Source organism: Erinaceus europaeus, chromosome 15, assembly GCF_950295315.1.
Source record: "Erinaceus europaeus chromosome 15, mEriEur2.1, whole genome shotgun sequence".
In the NCBI taxonomy this organism is placed as follows: Eukaryota; Metazoa; Chordata; class Mammalia; order Eulipotyphla; family Erinaceidae; genus Erinaceus; species Erinaceus europaeus.
Window position 1 is genome coordinate 19,382,476 of NC_080176.1, and position 27,502 is coordinate 19,409,977.

Below are 27,502 nucleotides of genomic sequence, written 5' to 3' on the forward strand. Positions count from 1 at the left end.
CTGACATGCAGCCTGAGCGATAAGCCTGGAGGCAAAAAAAAAAAAAAAAAAAGGAAATTCATGAGAATCCTAGGCCAAAGGTAGCATCTGTCAGTCCAGACCAGGAAGTTAAGTTGAGTGTGTCCTGAGTAGAAGAGGTGACCAGGGCTTCCACTGGTCAGTATGGAAAAGGCTCTGAGGATGGGACAATGGAGCAGTGGCCTCAGCCAGAGAGGTAGACCTGGAGAAGAAAGGACCTCCAGTGTGTACGGAAACCCATCTGCCAGAAAGTTCGCATCTCCGCACCGGAAGTGAGGTAGACAGAGGCAAGAAGGCAGGAAGGAGACCAAGTGCCTCTCCCTGAAGAGTGGGAAATGACGCTTTTTTAAAGAGTCGCCACTAAGATTTCACAGTAGTCCATGAAATGTTTTCCAGATAGTCCCATGCAGATCTGGAAGGACAACTCTAGGACCCAGGCAGGAAGGTCCAGACCACAAAGATTCGGGGTCTACTTCCCAGGAAATAGTCCCAAATATAGAGAGGTACACAGGCCCTCTCTTCTAAACAAGATAAATCTCCTTTCTAGTCAAAAGGAAGAAAAGAGTTCCTGGAGAGAAGGGGACCTCCTCTATCTAGGGTATTTGGGGACCACCTCCTCTATCTAGGGTATTTGGCCTTGAGCAGAGCCAAATCCCTCACAGCTCTGTCCGTCCAGTGCCCATACTCTCGGGTCACTATGTAGCCTCGACATTTCCTCTCAAAGGCCGAGGTCCCAAAGGAGACAACTCCAAGAGTATCCTCCTCAGGGGGAATAGGCAGGCCCAGTGCAGTCATGATGGCCGCCATGTTGCCTAGCAGGCCTTGTGCCCTGAGTCTTGCAGTCCCAAGCTGAGCAAGCAGGACAGGGCTGCCAGGGTTCAGGTCGCTCTGGTCATCCCCTACGAGCTGGAGGTGTTGGGTCAAGGCCAAGAAGGCCCCCTGAGCCCGGCCCAGTCGCTCCCCATCATCCATGGCATGCCAGGTCTTGAAGGAGACAGTAGCCGGAGGCAGGCTGCTAAGCTGGAGCTCAGGGGCAGAGAAGCCAGGGTCACTGAAGGGGCTGCCCTGGTACTGGAGCTGCATGAGGAAAAAAGACAGAAGTGAGGGCACTGAAGGGCTGTCCAAGAGGCACCTCCTGACTTCACATCTATGTTGTAGGAGACTGGCTACTTTACAAGGAAGTCACCATTCGCTACCTCTCAGAGAGTTGGTGGAAGGTTCTAACACAGCCAGGGCTTCATGAAGTTCCAATTCAGTTTCTTCCACATACAAATAGTGGAACTTTGAATCACAGCTTTAGTAATTCCTTTGTAGCAGATGGAAGATGACAAACAGTAAACACAAAGCACTTAGCACAGCACCTGGCATGCAATCAGGGCACTATAAAATTACTACTCATTAATAAATATATTGATATTAATATAATAAATGCTATTATGCTAACTAGCTATTACAATATTTGCAAACTATTTCATTGATACAACTGTTACAACCCTACATCATTAAAATTTTAAAAAAATATTTATTCCCTTTTGTTGCCTTTGTTTTTTATTGTTGTAGTCGTTGTTGGATAGGACAGAGAAATGGAAAGAGGAGAGGAAGACAGAGAGGGGGAGAGAAAGATAGATACCTGCAGACCTGCTTCATCGCTTGTGAAGTGACTCCCCTGCAGGTGGGAAGCCGGGGGCTCGAACCGGGATCCTTACTCTAGTCCCTGCACTTTGTGCAACATGCGCTTAACCCACTGTGCTACCGCCCGACTCCTCCTACATCATTTTTTTATTGACAGCATCTAGTTGTGTTCTTAATTTTATTTTAATCATCAAATCATTGATAATATAATTTTTTACATTCTTTTTTATATTATTCCCCTTTTTGTTGCCCTTGTTTTATTTTTGTAGTTATTATTGTTGTTGTTATTGATGTCGTTGTTGTTGGATGGGACAGAGAGAAATTGAGAGAGGATGGGAAGACAGAGAGAGAAGGGGAGAGAAAGATAGACACTTGCAGACCTGCTTCACCACTTGTGAAGTGCTCCTCTGAAGGTGGGGAGCCAGAGGCTCGACCCAGATCCTTACGCCAGTCCTTGTGCTTTGTGCCACCTGCACTTAACCCACTGCACTACCACCCAACTTCCAATAAAATATATATTGCCTCCAGGGTTATTGCTGGGGCTTGGTACCTGTACTACAAATCCACTGCTCATGGAGGTCATTTTTCCCATTTTGTTGCCCTTGTAGTTGTTATTGTTATAGCTGTTGTTGTTGTTAGATAGGACAGATAGAAATTTAGAGAGAAGGGGAAGACAGAGAGGAGAGAAAGACAGACACCTGCTTCACCACTTGTGAAGCGACTCCCCTGCAGGTGGGAACTCGGATCCTTACGCCGCCGGCCCTTGTGCTTTGTGCCATGTGCGCTTAACCCGCTGTGCTACTGCCCAGCCCCCGATAGTATAATTTTATTGAGTGCTTCTCCATAGTTCTCACCTCCACAAGTTGAGATCCACAGAATCTTAGGGCACACTCTTTTTCTCTGTTCTTTCTTCCTTCCTTTCTCTCTTTCTCTCTCCCTTTCTTCCTCTTTCTTTTTCCCTCTCTCTCTTCCTCCGTCCTTTCCTCCCTTCTTTTCTCCCTCCCTCCCTTCCTTCTTTCCTTCCTTCCTCCCTCCCTCCCTCCCTCCCTCCTTCCTTCCTTCCTTCCTTCCTTCCTTCCTTCCTTCCTTCTTTCCTTCCTTCCTTCCTTCCTTTTTCACTTAAGATTAGTTTACTTGGGAGTCAGGCGGTAGCGCAGCGGGTTAAGCGCACATGGCACAAAGAGAAAGGACCTGCATATGGATCCCGGTTCAAGCCCCCGGCTCCCCACCTGTAAGGAAGCCACTTTAGAAGTGGTGAAGCAGGTCTGCCGGTGTCTGTCTTTCTCTCCCCCTCTCTATCGTCCCCGCTTCTCTCCATTTCTCTCTGTCCTATCCAACAATGACGACATCAATAACAACAACAATAATAACTGCAATGATAGAAACAACAAGGACAACAAAAGGGGAAAATAAATATAAAAAAGGAAGTAAAAAATAATTAAACATATTTTTACAAAATATTAATTTTCTTATTAGTTAAAGAGAACAGAGCATCACTGTCACTTATGATGTTGGGGATTGAACCGAGGAACCTCATGCTTGAAAGTCCAACACCATCGGTTCAAGCCCCTAGCTCCCCACCTGCAGGGGAGTCACTTCACAAGCGGTAAAGCAGGTCTGCAGGTGTCTTTCTCTACCCCTCTCTGTCTCCCCTCCTCTCTTGATCTCTCTGTCCTATCCAATAACAACATCAATGGCATCAGTAACAATAACGACAACAACAAGGGCAACACAATAGGGAAAAATGGTCTCAACCCACCAATGCGTCCTGGAGCTCAGCTTCCCCAGAGACTCACCCTTCTAGGGAAAGAGAGAGACAGGTTGGGAGTATTGATTGACCAGTCAACGCCCATGTTCAGCGAGGAAGCAGTTACAGAAGCCAGACCTCCCACCCTCTGCAACCCACAACGACCCTGGGTCCACGCTCCCAGAGGGATAGAGAATGGGAAAGCTATTGAGGAGGGGATGGGATATGGAGATTGGGTGGTGGGAACTGTGTGGAGTTGTACCCCCCCATCCTATGATTTTGTTAATGTCTCCTTTCTTAAATAAATAAATTAAAAAAAAAAAAAAGAAAGGAAAATGGTCTCCAGGAGCAGCGGATTCTGAGCTCCAGCAATAACCCTGGAGAAAAAAAAAAAAAAGAGAAAGTCCAACACTTTATCCACTGTTCCATCTCTCAGGCCATGTTAGCATGTCAGGTCACATTCTTAAGTCCTTTAAGTAATAAATCATCACTTTGTCCAACATAAATTGAGGATAAATTGAGGCTCTGGGTGCCCAAGACCCCCACGTCAAGGGAATGATGGCAAGTATAGGACTTGGAAGGGGGTTTAGTAACATCAAAGGAGATTGAGAAGGAGTCCAGTGAAAATGCCCCACACTCCAGAACCTACCAAGGTCAGGCCGATCATGTAACTTGGGGAAAGAATGGCAGTATTCAAATGGGACTGGCGTATGGATAGCATAATTGATCTGCAAAAAGACTCTTATGCCTGAGGCTCCAAAGTTTCAGGGTCATTTCCCCACACCACCATAAACCAGAGCTGAGTAGTGCTCAGGGGAAAAATAAAGAAACACAACAACAAAAACCAAACTACTATCTAATAATAATGAAGAGATAACTACTAAATTACTTAGCATGTGATAAGAACAGAAAGAGGGGTAGAGAATGGGTGCCAGGTGGTGGTGCACCGGGCTATGCACACACATTACAGTGCACAAGGACCCAGGTTCAAGCCCCTAGTCCCCCACTGCAGGGGGAAAGCTTCACAAATGGTGAACGGGGCTGCAGGTGTCTCTCTGTCTCTTTCCTTCTCTATCTCTCCCCTCTCAATTTATCTCTCTTTTTAAAGTTATTTGTTTACTTATTTATTTTTGAGAGAGATGCAGAGAGAGAAAAATGCAGAGAGAAACACCAGAGCATTGCACAGCTCTGGCTTATTGTGGTACGGGGGGATTGAACCTGGGACTTCAGAGCCTCAGGCATGAGAGTCTCTTTGCATAACTGTTATGCTATCTACCCCCACTCAATTTATCTCTCTATATATCCCATAATAAAAATAAGTAAAAGTATAAAGAGAAAGAGAGAGAGGCAGAAAATGTAAGAGACCACAAGACAGAAACTTCCTTCTGTAGTGGGGGCTGGGCTTGCCCTGAGTTGCATGCATAGCAAAGCAGTGCGCTCTCCAGGTGGGCTATTTCACTGGCCTTTAGACAGGTGTACATATTTAAGCTTTTTTTGTTGTTTGTTTTACCAGAGCACTGCTCAGCTCTGGCTTATGGTGGTACAGGGATGGAACCTGGGACTTTGGAACCTCAGGCATGAGAGTCTCTTTGCATAACCATTATGCTATCTACCCCCACCCCATATTCAAGCTTTGAACAAGCACTACATGGGGGGGCACTGCTGGTTGAGTGCACATGTTACAGTGCACAAGGACCCAGGCTCGAGCCTCCCGTCTCCACCTGCAGGGGGAAAGCTTCGTAAGTGGTGAAGCAGGGCTGCAGGAGACTCTCAGTCTCTCTCCCACTCTATCTTCTCCTTCCCCTTCAATTTCTGTCTGTCTCTATTCAGTCAATCAATAAAGATAATAAAATATTTAATGGGGCCGAGGGGTGGCGCACCTGGTTGAGTGTATCCAACCTGCAAGGGGAAAGCTTTGTACGTGATGAAGCAGGGCTGCAGGTGTCTCTCTCTGTCTCTATCCCTTTCTATCACCCTCTTCCCTCTCAATTTCTGGCTGTCTCTATCCAACAAATCAGTAAAGATAAATAAAAAGAAAAGAAAAGAAAGAATAAATAAATATTTAAAAAAAAAAACAGCACTACATGGGCCAACCAAGAAACACATGTAGGTCAGACCCAGGTAGCGGGTTGTTAGTTTAAGGTTCTTCACAGCTGGTGCAGCCTGGGAGGTGGGGCAGTGGATAAAGTCTTTAGGTTCTGGGACATGATGGTGGAAAAGGACTTAAGCTGGTGAGATGGGAAATTGTACCCATGCACCAACAACTGTACTGTAAACTATTAACCTCCAAATATATATATGGCTGGAGAGATAGTGTAATGGTTATGCAAAGAGGCTTTCATTCCTGAAGTTCCAAGCTTCAATCCCCAGCACTGCCATAAATCAGAACTGAGCAGTGTTCTGATTTAAATAAGTAAATCCAGGGGCTGGGTGGTGGTGCATCTGGTTGTGCGCACATGTTACAATGCACAAGGACCCAGGTTTGAGCCCCCAATCCCCACCTGCAGGGGGAAAGTTTTGCAAGTGATAAAGCAGTGTTGCAGATCTCTCTGTTTCTCTCCTTTTCTATCTCCCCCTCTCTTTCTTTCTTTCTTTCTTTCTTTCTTTCTCTCCTAGATCACTGCTCACTCTGGCTTATGGTGGTGTGGGGGATTGAATCTGGAACTTTGCAGCCTCAGTCATGAGAGTCTTTTTGCATAAGTGTTATGCTATCTACTCTGCTTGCCTTCTCAATTTCTGACAGTCTCTATGCAACAAATAAATAATTTTTAATCCTTTTTTAAATGTTTGTTTATTTATTTATTCCCTCTTGTTGTCCTTGCTGTTTTATTGTTGTAGTTATTATTGTTGTTGTTATTGATGTCATTGTTGTTGGATAGGACAGAGAGAAATGGAGAGAGGAGGGGAAGACAGAGAGGGGGAGAGAAAGATAGACACCTGCAGACCGGCTTCACCTCTTGTGAAGTGACTCCCCTGCAGGTGGGGAGCCTGGGGCTCCAGCCAGGATCCTTACTCCTGTCCTTGCACTTTGTGTCAGCTGCACTTAACCGGCTGCGCTACCGCCCACCTACCCAAATAAAACGACGACATCAATAACAACAATAATAACTACAACAATAAAACAACAAGGGCAACAAAAGGGGATGGATAAATAAATATAAAAAATTAGTTTAAAAATTTTAATTTGGGGGCATGGGGGCTGGGCACTAGCCCAGTGGGTTAAGCGCACATGGCACGAAGCACAGGGACCAGCACAAAATTTCCTATTGGAGCCCATGGCTCTGCACCTACAGGAGGGTCGTTTCACAAGCTGTAAATCAGGTCTTTAGGTGTCTATCTTTCTCTCCCCCTCTCTGTCTTCCTCTCCTCTCTTGATTTCTCTCTGTCCTACCCAACAACAACAGCAATGGCAACAGCAACAAGGGCAACAAAATGGAGAAAATGGCCAACAGGAGTAGTGGATTGGTAGTGCAGGCACTGAGTCCCAGCGATAACCCTGGAGGCAAAAAAAAAGTTGGGGAGTTGGGTGGTGGTGCAACAGGTTAAGTGCAAATGGCACGAAGCACAAGGACCGGCTTAAGGATCCCGGTTTGAGTCCCTGGCTCCTTACCTACAGGGGGGTCGCTTCACAAGCGGTGAAGCAGGTCTGCAGGTGTCTTTCTCTTCTCTTCTCTGTCTTCAAGTTCTCCTCCCTCAATTTCTCTCTGTCTTATCCAACAACAACATCAATAACAATAATAACAACAACAAGAGTAACAAAAATGGAAATAAATGACCTCACAGAGCAGTGGATTTGTAGTGTAGGCACCAAGCCCCAGTGATAGCCCTGGAGGCAATAATTAATTAATTAATTAATTAATGAAAATTGTGATCTGGAAGGTGATGCAGTGAGCAGAGCTTTGGACTTACAAGCATGAGGGCCTGAGTTCAATCCCCAGTAGCACATGTACCAGAGTAAATGCTCTAGTTCTCTCTCATAAATAAATATTTCAAAGATTAAAAGAATAAAGTAAAACTTAAAAGGATAAGGAGTAAACACATGAATTCACAAAATAAATAAATAAATAAAGTGGCCAGAAACCAAACACACCTATTCAAAAATATCTGTGTGTACCTATATTCAAAGCAGCACAATTTGTAATAGCCAAAACCTGGAAGCAACCCAGGTGTCCAACAAGAGATGAGTGGCTGAGCAAGTTGTGGTCTATATACACAATGGAATACTACTCAGCTATTAAAAATGGTGAATTTACCTTCTTCACTTCATCTTGGATGGAGCTTGAAGGAATCATGTTAATTGAAATCAGCCAGAAAGAGAAAGATGAATATGGGATGATCCCACTCATAGAAGTTGAAAAATAAGAACAGAAGGGAAAACACAAAGCAGAACTTGGAGTGGATTTCAGGTATTGCACCAAAGTAAGGGATTCTGGGATGGGGGAAGTGTTCAGATCCTAGAACACGATGGTAGAGGAGAGGGTTAGAATGTTCTGTGGAAACTGAGAAATATTACATTTATACAGACTGCTGTATTTTACTGTTGACTGTAAACCATTAATCCCCCCCCCACAATAAGGGGGGGAAAGTGGTCAAACTGTCTCTAAGACTCTGAGAATTACGATTGTGGTGGGGTGTGAAGGTGTGTTACAGAACTCTGATGGCGGGTGTGGTGCAGAACTATACCCTGTAATCTTATTATCTTGTGAACTATTATTAAATTACTAGTAAATAAAATAGAAAAAGAAAAATCTTAAATAATCATGACCCCGTCGTTGGACACACACACACACACACACACACACACACACACACACACACACACACACACACACACACACACACACCCGCTTTTTCTGCCCAGTTCTGGCTTCTGGTGACAGGAATTCAACTCAGGACCTCTGGGGCCTCAGACATGAGAGCCTATTGCCCTACAGGTGGCGCTCTCTCCGCGCCCACTTGCTTGCAATCCTGTAACTGTCCTGACCCTCAGCCAAGTCAGGTTCCCATTCGCTTTGCAGATAAGGAAACTGAGCCCAAGAAAGAAGACAACACCCCTGCGGCTGTGTTCCTCCTTAAGAGAGCCTCCAGACCCCCAGACTCCTGGAGAACTTTTTCCTGGTCTGGCTGGGCTTCCTCTAGGCTGGGCCAGATGAGCAGTGCTCCCACCCACCGCCCACGCATGCCCTGCGTCACTTACGTAAGTCTGCAGAAGGCTGGATGTGTTTTTCTGCATGTAGAGGGCCAGGCTATAGGCTTGACTGATTGGCTCAGCTGGGGAGATGGGGGCCCCCAGGATGACTGGTGACAGCAGCAGGGTCAGCAGGCAGAGGGCAGAGAGGGCAGCTGGTGGGAGAAATCAGAGGTCAGCACCTGACCTGTGGATTTAGTCTTTTTTTTTTAAGATTTAAAAAATTATTTATTCCCTTTTTGTTGCCCTTGTTGTTTTATTGTTGTAGTTATTGTCGTCGTTGTTGGGTAGGACAGAGAGAAATGGAGAGAGGAGGGGAAGACAGTGAGGGGGAGAGAAAGATAGACACCTGCAGACCTGCTTCACCGCCTGTGAAACGACTCCCCTGCAGGTGGGGAGTTGGGGCTGGAACCCGGATCCTTACTCCACCGATCATTGCGCTTCGCGTCACGTGCGCTTACCCCGCTGCGCTACCGCCAGACTCCCCCCCCCCTTTTTTCTTTATTTTAGTAGAGAGGGAAAGAGAGGGAACCAGAGCATCACTCTTATATATACAATATACAACACTGGGGCTCAAACTTGGGACCTCGTGCTTGAAAGTCAAAAGCGTGAGCCACTGTGTATACAGGCACATGCACACACGTTTGCCTGCATGTATATACATGCTAGAAACAAACAAAAAAAAAAAGTGAAAGAGAACGCAGGACAGTTCCTTCAATGAAGTAGGGGCCATGCTTGAATGTGGGTTGTGCACATGGTAAAATACTGCACTATCCAAGTGAACTATTTCTTTTTTCTTTTTTTCTTTTAACCAGAGTACTGATCAGCTCTGGCTTATGGTGGTGCCAAAGACTCAACCTGGCTACTTCAGAGCTTCAGGCATGAGAGTCTGTTTGCATAAACATTATGCTACCCGCCCCCAAGTGAACTATTTCTATGGGCTGGCAGCACATCTGGTAGAGCACCTGTTACAATGTACAAGGTTCAAGCCCCTGCTCCCTACCTACCTGCAAGGAGGAAGCTTCACAAGTGGTGAAACAGTGTTACAGGTGTCTCTCTCTACTTCCCCTCTCAATTTCTCTGTGTCTTTCCGAAATAAATAAGATAAAGGTATTAAAATAAGGGGGGCCAGGCGGTAGCGCAGCAGGTTAAGCACACATGGTGCAAAGCACAATGACTGGGGTAAGGGTCCTGGTTAGAGCCTCTGCTCCCCACCTGCAGGGGGGTTGCCTCACAAGTGGTAAAGCAGGGTTGCGGGTGTCTATCTTTCTCTCTCTGTGTCTTCTCCTCCTCTCTAGATTTCTCTCTTTCCTATCCAACAACAGTGACAGCAACAACAACAGTAATGATAAACAAGGGCAACAAAAAGGGGAAAACGGCCTCCAGGAGCAGTGGATTCATAGTGCAGGCATTGAGCCCCAGCTATAACCTTGGAGGCAAAAACAAACAAACAAACAAACAAATAAATATTAAAATAAAATAGAGGTTATTCTTTTTTTTTTTTTTTTAAGTTACCAAGTAGGAGCTGGGTGGTGGCATGCCTGGTTAAGCCACACATGTTACAGTGCACAAGGACATGGGTTCAAACCCCACTCCCCAATTGTAGGGGAGAAATTTTCTGGTTTGGAGATAATCTTCTGCCAGGGTAATTCTGGCCTAACTTGAACATACAAGATTGATTGAGCTGTAAGGGCCATGCTCTTAATGAATGTACACAAATGGAGCTGCGAAGACAGAATTATGCAAAAAAGGCTTTCATGTATGCAACTCTCAGATCCCAGGTTACACCGCCTGCACCACCGTATGCAAAAGCTGAGCAGTGTTCTAGTGTCTCTGTATCTCTTTCATTAAAATAAAACAGACCAGGCAATGTCTCTCAATTTCTCTCTGTCCTGTCAAGTAAAAAGAAAGTATATAGGGCAGTGGGTAGATAGCATAATTGTTATGCAAACAGACTCTCATGCCTGAGGCTCTGAAGTCCCAGGTTTAATCGCCTGCATCGCCATCAGCTAAAGCTGAGCAGATCTCTGATTAAAAAAAAAAAAGTATTGGGGAATGTTATGCATGTACAAACTATTGTATTTACTGTTGAATGTAAAACATTAATTCCCCAATAAAGAAAAATTTTTTAAAAGTATATATAACACAAAGGAATGAATCAGTTAAAAATGGACATTCCGGGAGGTCAGGCGGTGGCGCAGTGGGTTAAGCGCATGTGGCGCAAAGCCCAGGGACCAGCGTAAGTATCCCGGTTCAAGCCCCTGGCTCCCCACCTGCAGGGCAGTCGCTTCACAGGCGGTGAAGCAGGTCTGCAGGTGTCTATCTTTCTCTCCCCCCTCTGTCTTCCCCTCCTCTCTCCATTTCTCTCTGTCCTATCCAACAACGAACAACATCAACAATGGCAATAATAATAACCACAATGAGGCTACAACAACAAGGGCAACAAAAGGGGGGAAAATGGCCTCCAGAAATGGTGGATTCATGGTGCAGGCACCGAGCCCAGCAATAACCCTGGAGAAAAAAAAAAAAAGACTTTCCGGGAGTCAGGAGGTAGCACAGCAGGTTAAGCGCACATGGCGCAAAGCACAAGAACCAGTATAAGGATCCCTGTTTGAGCCTCCGGCTCCCCACCTGCAGGGGAGTTGCTTCACAGGCAGTGAAGCAGGTCTGCAGGTGTCTATCTTTCTCTCCCCCTCTGTCTTCCCCTCCTCTCTCCATTTCTCTCTGTCCTAACAACGACGACATCAATAACAACAACAATAATACCTACAACAACAATAAAAAGGGCAACAAAAGGGAAAAATAAATAAATATTAAAAAAATGGACATTCCTCAGCTAGGAAAATAATTTGGCAGGTAAAGCATTGGACTTTATTACCTGAGGTTCCTGGTCCCCAACACTGTATGTACATGCTTGAGTGCTACCCTACTGTCACTCCACCTCGTGAAACAAACAGTTTTAAATATGAATGAGTGCTGGTGAAATAGGTCACTTGGTAACTTTTTATTTATTTATTTATTTTGCCTACAGGGTTATTGCTGGGGCTCGGTGCCTGCACTACGAATCTACTGCTCCTGGAGGCCATTTTTTCCCCTTATGTTGCCCTTCCTTGTTGTTTATTCCTGTGTTGTTGTTACTATTTTTTTTTATTTAAGAAAGGATTAATTAACAAAACCATAGGGTAGGAGGGGTACAACTCCACACAATTCCCACCGTGTTGTTACTATTATTGTTGTCATTGTTGTTGGCTAGGACGGAGAGAAATTGAGAGAGATGGGGAAGATAGAGAGGGGGAGAGAAAGATAGACACCTACAGACCTGCTTCACCGCCTGTGAAGCGACTCCCCTGCAGGTGGGGAACCGGGGTCTCGAACCGGGATTCTTACGCCGGTCCTTTCACTTTGTGCCACTTGCACTTAACCCGCTGTGTTACTGCTCAGCCCCCACTTGGTAACTTTTAAAATTTTTGTTTATAGGGGGCTGGGTGGTGGCACACTTTGTTGAGTGCACATATTACAGTGCACAAGGACCTAGGTTGGAGCCTTCCCTGGGCAGATGACCTCACCAATGTATGCTGGAGCCCCACTTCCCCAGAGCTCTGCCCCACTAGGGAAAGAGAGAGACAGGCTGGGAGTATGGATTGACCAATCAGCACCCATGTCCAGTGGGGAAACAATTACAGAAGCCAGATCTTCCACCTTCTGCATCCCCATAATGATCCTGGGTCTATGCTCCCAGAGAGATAAAGAATAGGAATGCTATCAGGGGAAGGGATGGGATACGTAGTTCTGGTGGTAGGAATTGTGTGGAACTGTACCCCTCTTATCCTATGGTGTTATCAGTATTTCCATTTAATAAATAAAAGTGAAAAAATAATAATAACATTTTAAAGACTCAGTGAGATAAAAAGAAATAGGAGAGAGAAAAAAAAAGAGCATCGTACTGGCACATATGATGCCAGGGATTGAACTCAGGACCACATGCCTCAAGTTCAACCTCTCAACCACCGTGCCATCTCCCAAGCTGCAAAAATAAATCTTAAAAAAGGGGGGAGGCAGGCAGTGGTGCAGCAGATTAAGCACATACATTACAGTGCACAAGGACCTGGGCTCACGCCCTTGATCCCCACGTGATGGGAGGAAGCTTCACAAGTAGTGAAGCAGGTGGCAGCTGTCTCTCAGTCTCTCTCCCTCTCCATGCCCCCTTCCCTATTCAATTTCTCTCTGCCTCTACCCAATAATAAATAAATAAATAAATAAATAAATAAATAAATAAATTCTGTAAAGGAGGGGTGAAGGTAGATACCATAGTGGTTATGCAAAGAGACTCTTGTGCCTGAGGCTCCAAAGTCCCAGGTTCAGGGCTGGGTGGTAGAACGCCTCGTTGAACACCCGTGTCACATGTGAAGCACATGCTCTAGCACTGAGATACACCCCCTACTTGAACAGACATGTTACAATATGCAAGGACCAAGGTTCGAGCCCTGCAGGAGGCAGCTTCTAAAGCCAGGAAGCTATGCTGCAGATATCTCTTTCCCCCTTGGTCTCCCCAAACCCCTCTTAATTTCCTCTCTGTCCTTATCCAATAAATTAACAATAACAAAGGGCCAGCAGACAGCTCACATGGTAGAGTGTGTCTTTCCATGCACGGGGCCCTGGATTTGAGCCCTGGCACCATATGGGAGCACTATGGATGGCGGAGTGGTATTGTGGTGTCTCTAAGCTCTGTGTCTCCGATACCATTTTCTTTCTTTCCTTCCTTCCCCCCCCTTTTTTGTACAAAATTTATTTATTTATTTGCAAGATACAGAGAAAAAAATTATTAGGGAAGGGGACATAGAGAAGGAGAGAAAGAGAAATACCTCCAGCACTGCTTCACCACTCACAAAGCTTCCCCCCTGCAGGAGGGGACCAAAGGCTTAAACCCGGGTGCTTGTGCACTGTAATGTGTGTGCCACCACCTGCCACTGCCATTTAATTTTTTTTAATTAAAAAAAATTATTTATTTATGTATTCCCTTTAGTTGCCCTTGTTGCTTTATTGTTGTAGTTATTATTGTTGTCATCATTGTTGGATAGGACAGAGAGAAATGGAGAGAGGAGGGGAAGACAGAGAGGGGGAGAGAAAGATAGACACCTGCAGACTTGCTTCACTGCCTGTGAAGTGACTCCCCTGCAGGTGGGGAGCCGGGGGGCTTGAACCAGGATCCTTCTGTTGGTCCTTGCGCTTTGCGCCACCTGCGCTTAACCCGCTGTGCTACTGCCCGACTCCCCATTTTTTTAATTTTTTTAAATTTATTTATTATTTATTCTTTTTATCAAAGCACTGCTTAGCTCTGGCTTATGGTAGTGCAGGGAATTGACCTTGCAACTCTTGGAGTCTCAGGTGTAAAAGTCTCTTTGCATAACCATTACGCTATCTACCCCCTCACCCTTGCCATTTTTTTAAAAGTGAGAGACAAAGAGAGAGAGAAGAGATACCTGCAGAACTGTTCTACCTCTTGTGAAACTTTCCACCTGCTTGGGGCGGGGGGCGGGGGGACTTGAACTTATGCCTTTGCACTTGGTAATGTGTGAGCTCTATAAGTGAGCCACAATCCTGTGCCATTAAAAAATCAGCTAATTAATTAATTATTTGGAAACCAGGAGGTTTTGCAGTAGATAAAGCATTGGGATCTCATGCAAGAGGTCCAGAATTTGAGCCCTGGCATCACATGTGCCAGACTAATGCTCTGGCTCTCTCTCTCTCTCTCACCACAAGCATACAAATCTTTGCTTTTTAAAATATTTTATTTATTTAGTAATGAAAGGGATAGGAGGGGAGAGAGAAAGAACCACACATCACTCTAGTACATGTGTTTCCAGGGATGAAATTCAGGACCTCATGTTTGAGAGCCACTGCTTTCACTGTGCCACCTCCCGGACCACCACATCTTTAGAATATATATATGGGGGGACACCAGAGCACCACTCCGGCAGATTTGATACCATGGATTAGGCCCGAACTGCCCCTGCGGCTACAGACAGACTATGACCCACTTAGTCAACAACTGCCACCTCTCCAGATTCAAAGGAGGTCTCAAAACTTTACATCAGGCTCAACCTGACACTGTTGACTGGCTACGGAAGAAGGGCAAACGCTAGAAGAAGAAGAAGAAGGCCCAGGACCTCATGTTTATCAGTCCAATGCTCTAACTACTGCACCACCTGTGCCCACGTCCCCCTTTCTACAGCCAGTGCAGAATCCCTATAAATTCAGTACTGGGTGGAGGAGAAAGCATAATGGTTATGTAAACCGACTCTCATGCCTGAGGCTTGAAGGTCCCAGGTTCAATCCACCAAACCACCATAAGCCAGAGCTGAGCAGTGTTCTGGTAAAAAAAAAAAAAAAAAAAAAAAAGGAGGAGGAGGAAGAAAAAGAAAAAGAAATTCAGTACTTAAGGGAAGGGCCTGGGTGGTGGCTCACCTGGTGGTTGGGTACACATGCTACCATGCACAAGGATGCAGGTTCAAACCCCTTGGCCCCACCTGCAGATGGAAAGCTTCACAAGTGGTGAAGCAGTGCTGTAGGTATATTTCTCTCTCTCTTCCCCTTCCATCTCTCAATTTCTCTCGGTCTCTATCAAATAAATAAATAAGTAGAACTTAAGGGGAGGTTGAATGTGAATTTTCATTCATTCATTCATTCATTCATTCATTCATTCAGCAGACCTGATGACTGTACTCTTTTCTATCACCGTCCTTTCCCATGTACAGAATGTAATCTTGGGAAGCCATGAACTTGGGTCTGTTTATTCACTGCAGTGTCTCCCAAATGCCCAAACACAACCTATCCAGCACATAGTAGGCCCTCAATAAAACTGTCTGGAAAAATGAGTGTCAATGTGGGGCGGGTGTCAGCAGAGGCAGAGGCTGCCAGCCCAGCCCCCCAAGCCCTGACCCAGTGCCCTTACCCCTCACTCACCCATGCTCTCCCCCAGGCGCCTTGCTCTCTGGGTCTCTGGGACACCCGTCCTCGGAAGCCTTATACATGGGGCCGAGCCCTGGGGCCGCCCAGAAGGGAGAGGAGGAGTCACACCCTCAGGGGCGCAGGTGCAAGGGACACGGAGGAGGTGACATTCTAGTACTCCCGAGGCCCCCAAACTCGACCTTAAACCCCGGCTGCGGGCAGGGAGGGGGCCAGAGCAGGGTGAGGATTACAGGGGGACAAAGGGGCCGCCCTGCTCCCTGCTGCTCCGCACGTCCTGGGATCCTGTTTCCCTGGAGGAGGCGGCCCACTGCCCCGCCTCACCTGGATCTGGATCCGGCGCCTGGCCTCGGCTCCCCGGGAGTTTGGAAGAGAGACCAGAGGGGTGTGTGTGAGCACCCTCACCGCACCCAGGTGCGCCCTCGCCGGGGAGCCTGCCTGCCTCTGCACGTGGGCGCTCAGGGGACGTGGTGTTTCCGCAGTCACCCTCACGCACCCACCAGGCTGGTCCCTTCTGGGGGCTGGGGAAGGAGTAAGTCGAACCAGATTCCGTGCCCTCCCGTCCAGAGGTATAGCTCTTCTGGTAAGGCACTGCTCTGCCACGAGCAAAGCCCAGGTTGGAGTCCCAGCACCGTATGGGAGTGCCTGAGTTATGATGCTATGGTATCTCTTTCTTTTTCTCTATTTCCTCTCTTTAAAATATATATTTTTAGAGAGTCGGGCTGTAGTGCAGCGAGCTAATCGCAGGTGGCGCAAATGACCCGCGTAAGGATAGGAGTTCAAGCCCCCGGCTCCCCACCTGCAGGGGCGTCGCTTCACAAGTGGTGAAGCAGGTCTGCAAGTGTCTTTCCTCCCCTCTGTCTTCCCCTCCTCTCTCCATTTCTCTCTGTCCTATCCAACAACGACAACAATAACTACCACAATAAAACAAGGGCAACAAAAGAAGGGAATACATAAATAAATATTTTTAAATATGTATATATTTTAGTTTATTATTGGATAGAGACAGAAAAATTGAGAGGGGAAGGATACTAGTTGAAGCCCTTGGTTCCTTACCTGCGTGGGGGGGGGGCACTGGTCTGCAGGTGTTTATCTTTCTCTCTCTCTCTTCCCCTCCTCTCTCAATTTCTGTCTTCAATAAAAATGGGAAAAGGGGCCGCCAGGAGCAGTGCGTTCATAGTACAGGCACTGAGCCCCAGCAATAACCCTAGAGGGAAAAGTGAATGAGAGGGAGAGAGAGACACCTGTGGCACTACTTCATCACACCTGAAGCTTCCCCCCTGCAGGTAGGGACTAGGGACTTAAAACTCGGTCCTTGCGCACTGTAATGTGAGAATTTAACCAAGTATGCCACTGTCTGGCCCCAAGGGTTGGACTCTCGAGCATAAGGTCCTGAGTTCAATCCTCAGCATCACATGTGCCAGAGTGATGGTCTGATTCCATCTCTCCCCACCTCCTGGTGTACCAGATAGAGCAAACACATTACCATGCCTGAAGACCCAGGTTTGAGCCCCCCAACTCCCAATTTGCAGGGGGTGGAAGATTCATGAGCAATGAAGCAGTCTTAGAGGAGTCTCTGCCTTTCTATCTCCCTTTACCCCTCTCAATTTCTGTCTGTCATATCTAGTAAAATAAAAATCAGCAGTGCTGGGTGGTGGTTGAAGGCACATGTTACAATGTGTTGGACCAGGGTTGAGCCCCCTGTTCCCACCTGTAGGGGGAAAGCTTTGCAAATGATGAATCAGTGTTGCAGGTGTCTCTCTGTCTCTCTCCATAATAACCCCCTTCTCTCTTGATTTCTGGATGTCTCTATCTAATAAGTAAAAATAATTAAAATATTTAAAAATAAAATAAAAATCATCTGGGGAGATAGTTTAATTGACAGAGCATGATAGTGGCTCCTGGTTCAATCCTCAGCACCTCATGGATCAGAGTCATGCTTTCATGTCTCTCTCTTTTCTTTCTAATTTTTATTATTTTTATTTATTTATTGGATAAAGATAGAGCACGGTTGAGAGAGGAGGGGGAGACAGAGAAGGAAAGAGACAGAGAGATACCTGTAGCACTGTTTCACCACTAGCAAAGCTTTCCCCCTGCAGGTGGAGACTGGGGGCTTGAACCTGGGTCCTTCTACATTGTAACATGTGCACTCAACCAGGTGCGCCACCACTGGGCCCCTCTCTCTTTTATTTTTTTAATATGTTTTTATTTATTTATTATTGGATAGAGACAGAGAGAAATGGAGAGAGGAGGGGGAGATAGAGAAGGAGAGAGACAGAAAGAAACCTGCAGCCTTGCTTCACCACTCGTGAAGCTTCTCCCCTGCAAGTGGGACCAGGGGCTTGAACCTGGGCCCTTGCACACTGTCATGGTGCACTTAACCAGGTGTGCCACCACCTGGGCCCTCTTGCCTTGTGTCTTTCACGTGTAATAAATAAAAGTAAATCCAGGCTGGGGAGACAGCATAATCATTCTGTAAAAGACTTTCTTTTTTTTTTTTTTTTTTGCCTCCAGGGCTACTGCCGGGGCTCAGTGCCTGCACCATGAATCCACTGCTCCTGGAGACCATTTTTTCCCCTTTAGTTGACCTTGTTATTTTATTATTGTTGTGATTATTATTATTGTTGTTGTTGTTTTTGTTGCTGTCGTTGGATAGGACAGAGAGAAATGGAGAGAAGAAGGGAAGACAGAGAGGGGGAGAGAAAGATAGACACCTGCAGACCTGCTTCACCACCTGTGAAGCAACTCCCCTGCAGGTGAGGAGCCCAGGGCTTGAACCAGGATCCTTACGCTGGTCCTTGCGCTTTGCACACGCTGCGCTACCGCCTGACTCCTTCTGTAAAAGACTTTCAAGCTTGAGGCTCTGAGTTCCTAGGTTCAGTCCCCAGCATCAGCATAAGCCAGAGCTAAGCAGTGCTCTAGTTTCTCTCTATGTGTGTGTCTCTCCCATTAAAACAAACGTTTTAAAAAGGAGGGTAGGGGAAATAGTATAATGCAAAAAGATTCTCATGCCTAAGGCTCTCAGGTTCAATCTCATGCACCACCATAATAAGCCAGAGCTGAGTGAGCAGTGCTCTAGAAAAAAGGAGGAAATAAAGAGAAAATAAATGGGGGTCAAGTGGGAGTGCAGCGGGTTAAGCGCACATGGCACAAAGCACAAGGACCTGCACGAGGATGTGCACAAGGATCCTGGTTTGAGTCCCTGGCTCCCCACCTGCAGGGGAGTTGCTTCACAAGCAATGAAGCAGGTCTGCAGGTGTCTCTCTTTCTCTCTCCCTCTCTGTCTTCCCCTCCTCTCTCCATTTCTCTCTGTCCTATCCAACAAGGACGATGACATCAATAACAATAGTAAAAAACAACAAGGACTTTCATGAACAATTTGAACTGAGGTTTTATACTTAATGCAATATAAATTAAAAGCACAAGTAAGAGTTGCAATTGCAATGAAAGCAAAAATAAAAGGATGTAAGATACTATGTTAAAAAAAAAAGGGGGGGAGTTGGGCGGTAACACAGCGGGTTAAGCACAGGTGGCACAAAGTGCAAGGACCAGCTTCAGGATCCCGGTTCTAGCCCCCGGCTCCCCACCTGCAGGCGGTGAAGCAGGTCTGCAGGTGTCTTTCTTTCCCCCCTCTGTCTTTCCCTCCTCTCTCCATTTCTCTCTGTCCTATCCAACAACGACGACATCAATAACTACAGCAATAAAACAACAAGGGCAACAAAAGGAAATAAATAAATATATATATATATATTAAAAAAAAAACAAGGGCAACAAAAGGAAATAAATAAATAAATAAATTTTAAAAACAACAAGGACAACAAAAGGGTAAATAAACAAATGTTAAAAAAAAACAAAAAGAGAGAAAGAGAAAATAAATAAATAAATAAATAAATATCCCTATCCTCAGGAAACAGCCCTCTCTAGTGCTGATGGCTGCATATGGTTCAGCTGGCTCAGCCTGCCAGGCCCACACATGCTACACATCAGTGTACAGATGTGTGAACACACTGTGTGTCCAGACCACATGTACCGACCACATGTGCACCCATGGTGGCAGGGCCCAGAATCCAGCCACCACTCTGCCTGCTCCCCTGAGTGCTCCTTGGCACTTGGCGACCCTCTGACCTGGCCCAACTCACAGGGAGCCCTAGGCGCCCCTGCAGTACCCCCACCCATAGGAAGTAGGGGGGGCAGCAAGGTGAGTGCTGGGTTCAAGTCTCTCTCTCTATGAGGACAGGAGATTCATGCTCAGCCTCAGTCTGGCCTGGGTGTTAGAGCAGCCAGTCAGCCCCCAGTGTCTCCTTAACCTCCCCTCCTCTCCCCTCCTCTCCCATCCTCTCCCCCTCTTCCCCATCTGGGCTGGTGTGGAGGGACAGGAATGCACCCCTCCTCCTTTTATTTTCTTTCTTTCTTTCTTTTTCTTTTTTTCATCCAGAGTTAGTGCTGGGGCTCAGTGCCAGCACTACCAATCCACTGCCCCTGGAGGCTATTTTTCCCATTTTTTGTTGCCCTTGTTGTGGTTGTTATTGTTATTGTTGTTATAGCTGTTGTTGTTGTTGGATAGGACAGATAGAAGTTGAGAGAGGATGGGAAGACAGAGGGAGAGAGAGAAAGATAGACACCTGCGGACCTGCTTCCCTGCTTGTGAAGTGACACCCCAGAAGGTGGGGAGCCAGGGGGCTTGAACCGGGATCCTTATGCCGGTTCTTGCACTTTGTGCCATGAGCACTTAACCCGCTGTGCTATCGCCCAAGCCCCTCTCTTCTTTCTTTCTTTCTTTCTTTCTTTCTTTCTTTCTTTCTTTCTTTCTTTCTTTCTTTCTTTCTTTCCTTCTTTCTTTTTACCAGAGTACTGCTCAGCTCTGGCTTAATATGGTGGTACAGGGTATTGAACCTGTAACTTCAGAGCCTCAGGCATGAGAGTCTATTTGCATAACCATTATGCTATCTACTGCTGCCCTTTTATTTTCACTTATTTATTTAATTGCCATCAGGGTTATCACTGGGGCTCAGTGCCAAATCTACCACTCCTAGTGGCCATTCCCCCCACACTTTCTCCTTCTCCTCCTCCTCCTCCTCCTCCTCCTCCTCCTCCTCCTCCTCCTTCTTTTATTAGGTTGAGACAGGAATTGTACTCTAGATAACCTCTCAAAACCAATCTGGTTAGTCTCCCCTGGCTGGGGCAGGGGGCACCAGTGGCTTTGGTGACTCTAAGGCAGGGATTGAAAGATGAGGGAGAGATAGAGGAAAGAGACAGAACTTGCTTTCCTGCTCCTGGAGCTTCCCTCCCGCAGGTGAGGAGCAGGGACTCTAACCAGGGTCCTTATGCATGGTAACGTGTTCGCTCAACTGGGGTGCCACTGTCCGACCCCCCTGCACCTCCTCCTCTCAAGGCATGCAGCCAGTGTGTGTCCACAGAGCCCTACTGTGTGCTGTCTGGCGGGGAACACGAGACAGGGCAGGTCCCTGCATGAGGAGGACACAGTGGAGTGTGTGTGTGTGTGTGTGGAGGCAATGGACTCATAAAAACCAAAATAGGGGGCTGGGGCTGGGCAGGGGCCCAGTGGGTACAACATCAGACCTGAGAGCAGGAAGCCTGTGGCTGGAGAAAGAGCTCAGCTGGCGGAGCATCGGATTCGCCTACCTGACGTTCCTGATCCGATACCCAGCAGCACATGGACCAGGACGCTGCTCTGCCTTGTCTCCTTCTCTTTACTTTTAATTAATTAATTGGTTAATTAATTAATTTTTAAATATTCATTTTCCCTTTTGTTGCCCTTGTTGTTTTATTGTTGTAGTTATTATTGTTGTTGTTATTGATGTCGTCATTGTTGGATAGGACGCAAAGACATGGGGAGAGGAGGGGAAGACAGAGAGGGGGAGTAAAAGATAGACACCTGCAGACCTGCTTCACTGCCTGTGAAGCGACTCCCCGGCAGGTGGGGGAGTGTGGGCTTGAATCCATGTCCTTACATGATAGTGTGCATGCAATCTGGTGTGCCCCCCTTTTCTCTCTCTATCTCATGTAATAAATAAATAAATAAAGTAAATCTAAAAAAGAGAGAGATAGAAATGGAGGTGAAAAGAGAGAGAGAGAGAGAGAAAAAGAAGGACCAGATGGTGTCACATGTTACAATGTGTAAAGAAAGACCCAGGTTTGAGTCCCCAGTCCCCCACTTGCAGGGGGAAAGATTTTTTTTTAAATAAAAGATTTTATTTATTTTTCAAGAAGATAGAAGGAGAGAGAAAGAACCAGACAGCACTCTGATATATCTGCTGCCGGGGATTGAACTCAGGACCTCATGCTTGAGAATCCAATGCTTTATCCACTGTGCGACCTCCCAGACCACCTTTTTTTTTTTTCTTTTTACCAGAGCACTGCTCAGTTCTGGCTTATGGTGGTCTGGGGAATTAAACCTGGGACTTTGGAGCCTTAGCCACAAGAGTCTCTTTGCATAACCATTATGCTATCTACCCTCTGCCCAGGAGGAAGGCTTTATGAGTGGTGAAGCAGTGTTACAGGTGTTTCTCTGTCTCTCTCCCTTTCTATCACCCTTGTCTCTCTTGATTTCTGGTTGTCTCTATCCAATAAATAAAGATAATTTTAAATAAATAAATAGGAGAGAGAGGCTGAGTGCTGGTGGTGCACCTGGTTGAGCACACGTTACAATGCATAAGGACTTGAGTTTAAGCCCCTGGTCCCCGCCTGCAGGGGGGAAGCTTTGTGAGTGGCGAAGCATGGCTGTAGGTGTCTCTCTTTCTCTTTCCCTCTCTATCTCCCACTACCCTCTCAATTTCTGGCTGTTTCTATCCAACAAATAAAGATAAAAAATAAATAAATAAAAGGGAAAGGAGTCAGGCATTCTTCTTCTAGCGTTTGTTTGCCAGTCAGGCATTAGTGCAGAGGGTTAAGCTCATGTGACACAAAGCCCAAGGCAAGGACCGGCGTGAGGATCCTGGTTCCAGCCCCTGGCTCCCCACCTGCAGGGGAGTCGCTTCACAAGCGGTGAAGCAGGTCTGCAGGTGTCTGTCTTTCTCTTCCCCTCTCTGTCTTCCCCTCCTCTCTCCATTTCTCTCTGTCCTATTCAACAACGATGACATCAAAAACAACAACAATAATAGAAACAAGGGCAACAAAAAATAACTAATAAATAAATATTTTTAAAAAATTAAAAGGGGAGAATGAGAGATTTAAAAAAGAAGAGTGAGAGAGAGAGAGAGTTGGTGAGTTTTTGATCCCAGGTATTGTAAGTACCCCCAGAGTGCTAGTCTAGCTCCCTCCTTGACCTCTCTCTCTCATGGAATAAATAAAGTAAAATAAAATAAATCTTAAGAAAGATCTGGGAGGGAACCGGGCGGTAGTGCAGCGGGTTAAGCACATTTGGCACAAAGCACAAGGACCGGCAGAAGGATCCCAGTTCGAGTCCCTGGCTCCTCACCTCTCCCTGTCTCTGTCTTCCCCTCTTCTCTCCATTTCTCTCTGTCCTATCCTACGACGACGACATCAATAACAACAATAACTACAACAATAAGACAACAAGAGCAACAAAAGGAAATAAAAAAAAGAGAGAGATCTGGGAGGTGGCACAGTGGATAAAGCATTGAACTATCAAGCATGAGGTCCAAAGTTCAATCCCTAGCAGCACATGTACCAGCATGATGTCTGTTTTGTTTTTGTTTTTCTTCTTACTCCTATCTCTCCCATTAATTAATAAATAATTTTTGAGAGATATAGATATATATATATAGAGAGAGAGAGAGGGAGAGAATGAGCTCCTGAGTTTGATCCCAGGTATTACAAGTACCCCAGAGTCTGGTTCTAGTTCTGGTCTAGTTCTATCTCTCTCTTCTCATATAGTAAGATTAAGAAATATTTTTAAGGGGAGTTGGGCAGTAGTGCAGCAGTTTAAACTCATGTGGCGCAAAGCGCAAGGACTAGCATAAGGATCCCGGTTCAAGCCCAGGTCCCCACCTGCAGGGGAGTCGCTTCACAGGCGGTGAAGCAGGTCTGCAGGTGTCTGTCTTTCTATACCCCTCTCTGTCTTCCCCTCCTCTCTCCATTTCTCTCTGTCCTTTTTTTTTTTTAATTTTTAACAGTTTATTTTCCCTTGTTTTTTTATTGTTGTTGTTATTGATGTCGTTGTTGTTAGATAGGACAGAGAGAAATGGAGAGAGGAGGGGAAGACAGAGAGGAGGAGAGAAAGAGAGACACCTGCAGACCTGCTTCACTGCTTGTTAAGCGACTCCCCTGCAGGTGGGGAGCTGGGGGATCAAACCGGGATCCTTACACCGGTCCTTGCACTTTGTGCCACATGCGCTTAACCTACTGCACTACCGCCCGACTCCCCCTGCCCTGTCCTATCTAACAATGATGACGTCAGTAACAACAATAATAACTACAACAACAATTTTTTAAAAAGATAATAAAATGGAAAATATATAAATAAATATAATAAAAGGAAAAAAGGGCATATTTAAGGTCTCCTAAATGACAAGGTGCTGAGAGAAGTCAGACAGGTAAAGAAGAGGAATCCTAGGGCCAGAGAGGGGAGTTTACATACCTGGAGTCACACCACATGGCCAGGACTAGACTCCTGACTCCGAGACCTGGGAAGCTGCAGTAAATAAAGCCTTGGACCTCTAACCATGAGATCCCGAGTTCAGTCCCCAGCGTTGCAGGTGCCAGAATGATGCTCTAGTTCTCTCTCCCCCTCCCCAGTTTACATAAATAAATACTGAAACTCCTGACCCCCAGCTTGGGCCTGGAGCTGGAGTTCTCCTGACCCGAGGAGGGTGGAGGCTGAGAGAAAGATGGGTTCTGAGGTGGGGGCTTGTGTGCCAGGCATGTGGGCAGGGCCCATGCTGGGCAGGAGGTGGTGATGTCAGGGGATTACCCTGCACCATTGAGTGGGTGCACTGAGGCGTGGGCCAGGCTGGCTGGCAGAGGAGGAGATGGGGAGGAGGAGGCAGATACTTGATCTCATGCTATTCATAGGTGGATGGTGGCCTCACTTACAGCTGACCCCACCATCCCCTAATTCTCCCAGAGATGATTTCTCTCTCTCTGCACCACAGCTACCCTCCACAGTGTGGGGGGTGGGGGAGGCCCTTGCCCAGACTTACCTGCCAGGTGTTTTGTTTTTGAGGTTGTCCCAATGAATTTTGAGTTAAACCTGTACCTGCTACCTTTGCTCTCCTTCGGCCAAAAGATCAGCAGGTACAGCACGGACATGTCACAGGGGTGGGAGTGAACGATCGGGGGTCATCGCCAGGAGCAGCTTGGGGGAGGTGGGGATGTGTCGGGTTCAGATGGCCCTTTAGTGTGGTTCCAGAAGCCCATACTACCCTCATTTGATTTATTTTCCGATTTTTTTTTTCCCTCCAGGGTTATCACTGATGCCTGGTGCCTGCACTAGGAATCTACTGCTCCTGGTGGTCATCTTTGTTTTTTTTCCATTGTTGTTGTTGCTGTTATTGTTGATGTTGAATAAGATATATATATATATAGTATTTTTTTACCAGAGCATGGCTCAGCTCTGGCATATGGTGGTGGGGATTGAACCTGGGACTTTGGAGCCTCAAGCATGAGAATCATTTTGCAGAACCATTATGCAATCTACTCTATTCTTTATTTTTCATTTATTTATTTAAAATATTTATTTATTTATTTTCCCTTTTGTTGCCCTTGTTTTTTTTTTTTTTTTCCTCCAGGGTTATTGCTGGGCTCGGTGCACCATGAATCTACCTCTCCTGGAGGCCATTTTCCCCCTTTTGTTGTCCTTGTTGTTGTAGCCTTGCTGTGGTCATTATTATTGCTATTGTTGATGTTGTTCGTTGTTGGATAGGACAGAGAGAAATGGAGAGAGGAGGGGAAGACAGAGACGGGAAGAGAAAGACAGACACCTACAGACCTGCATCACCGCCTGTGAAGCGACTCCCCTGCAGGTGGGGAGCAGGTGGGGAGCTGGGGGCTCGAACCGGGATCCTAACGCCGGTCCCTGTGCTTTGTGCCACATGCGCTTAACCCACTGCATCACCACCCGACCCCCCCTTGTTGTTTTTTTATTGTTGTTGTAGTTATTATTGTTGTTGTTTTTGTTGTCATCATTGTTAGATAGGACAGAGAGAAATGGAGAGAGGAGGGGAAGACAGAGTGAGGGAGAGAAAGACAGACACCTGCAGACGTGCTTCACCACCTGTGAAGTGACATCCCTGCAGGTGGGGAGCCGGAGGCTGGAAATGGGATCTTTAAGCCAGTCCTTGCGCTTTGTGCTACCTGCGCTTAACCTGCTGCGCTACAACCTGACTCCCATTTTTTATTTATTTTAACATTTTTTAATATTTATTTATTTTTCTCTTTTGTTGCCCTTGTTTTTCTATTTATTGTTGTTGTGGTTATTATTTTTGTTGTTATTGATGTCGTCACCGTTGGATAGGACAGAGAGAAATGGAGAGGGGAGGGGAAGGCAGAGAGGGGGAGAGAAAGACACCTGCAGACCTGCTTCAGGGCCTGTGAAGTGACCACCGCTGCAAGTGGGGAGCCTGGGGCTCGAACTGCCATGCTTATGCCAGTCCTTGCGCTTTGTGCCCGACTCCGAGGCAAAAGATTTTTTTAAAAGCTCTGGTTGGGGAGTCGTGCGTAAGGATCCGGGTCTGAGCCCCCAGCTCCCCAGCTGTAGGGGGAGTCACTTCACAGGCGGTGAAGCAGGTCTGCAGGTGTCTGTCTTTTTCTCCTCCTCTCTGTCTTCCCCTCCTTTCTCCATTTCTCTCTGTCCTATCCAACAACAACAACATCAATAACAACAGCAACAATAAAAACAACAAGGGCAACAAAAGGAAAAAATAAACAGATATAATAAAGAAAAAGAAATTAAAACAAAAAAAGCTCTGGCTGATGGTGGTTATGGAATTAAACTTTGGTGTCTCAGACATGAAAGTCCTTTTGCAGGATCACTATGTTATCTTCCCAGCTCCCAATTATATTCTTTAAAATATAAACTGGCAGAGGAGTTTGGTGGTAGTGCAGCGGGTTAAGTGCATGTGGCACAAAGCGCAAGGACTGGCATAAGGATCCCAGTTCAAGCCCCCACTCCCCACCTGCAGGGGAGTCGCTTCACAAGCGGTGAAGCAGGTCTGCAGGTGTCTGTCTTTCTCTCCCCCTCTCTGTCTTCCCCTCCTCTCTCCATTACTCTCTGTCCTAGCTAACAAAGACATCAATAACAACAATAATAACTACAACAACTATGAAAAACAACAAGGGCAACAAAAGGGAAAATAAATAAATAAATTATATATATTGGCAGAGATAGGCAGTGATGCACCAGGGAGAGTTAACAGCTACAAGGACCGGGGTTCAAGCCCGGGGCTCAAGTCCCTGTCCCCACTTATAGAGAACTTCCACAAGCAGTAAAGCAGGGCTCAGGTCTCTCTCTCTCTCTCTCTTTCTCTCTCTCTTCCCCTCTCAGTTTCTCTCTGTCTCTATCCAATAAATAAAATGAAGAAAAAATAAAAAAAAAAAGATTTTAAAAATACAGTTCAGGGCAGGGGAGATAGCACAATGGTTATGCAAAAAAGTTAAATTCCCAGCACCATGAGAAATCAGAGCTGAGCAGTGCTATGCTTGGGGGTGGGGAGAAGCAATTGCAGGGGGCCGCTTCATAAGCAGTGGAGCAGGTCTCCAGGTGGGTATCTCTCTCTTCCCTCTCTATTTTCCCCTCCCCTCTCAATTCCTCTCTGTCCTATCAAGAAAGAAGGAAAGGGAGAGAGAAAGAAAGAAAACAAAAAGAGAAAAAATGGCTTCCAGGAACAATAGATTCATAGTGCAGGCACTGAGCCCCAGTGACAACTCTAGAGGCAAAAAATAAAAAGAAAGGGGGACTGGGAGGTAGCACAGCAGTTTAAATGTGCATGGCACAAAGCACGAGGACCAGCGCTAGAATCTTGGTTCAAGCC

At 46.3% G+C, this 27,502-nt stretch overlaps 1 protein-coding gene across 1 annotated transcript; it reads right to left on the minus strand.

Moving 5' to 3' along the window:
- Positions 1-636: 636 nt before the first annotated feature.
- On the minus strand, positions 637-24,782 carry LOC103119742 (cardiotrophin-2-like). Its single transcript, XM_007530066.2, has 3 exons — positions 24,674-24,782; positions 8,595-8,740; positions 637-1,095 (listed from the first exon to the last, which is right to left on the minus strand). The coding sequence occupies exons 1-3, from the start codon at positions 24,780-24,782 to the stop codon at positions 637-639; spliced, it is 714 nt and encodes a 237-aa protein (XP_007530128.2).
- Between the last annotated feature and the right edge of the window lie 2,720 nt (positions 24,783-27,502).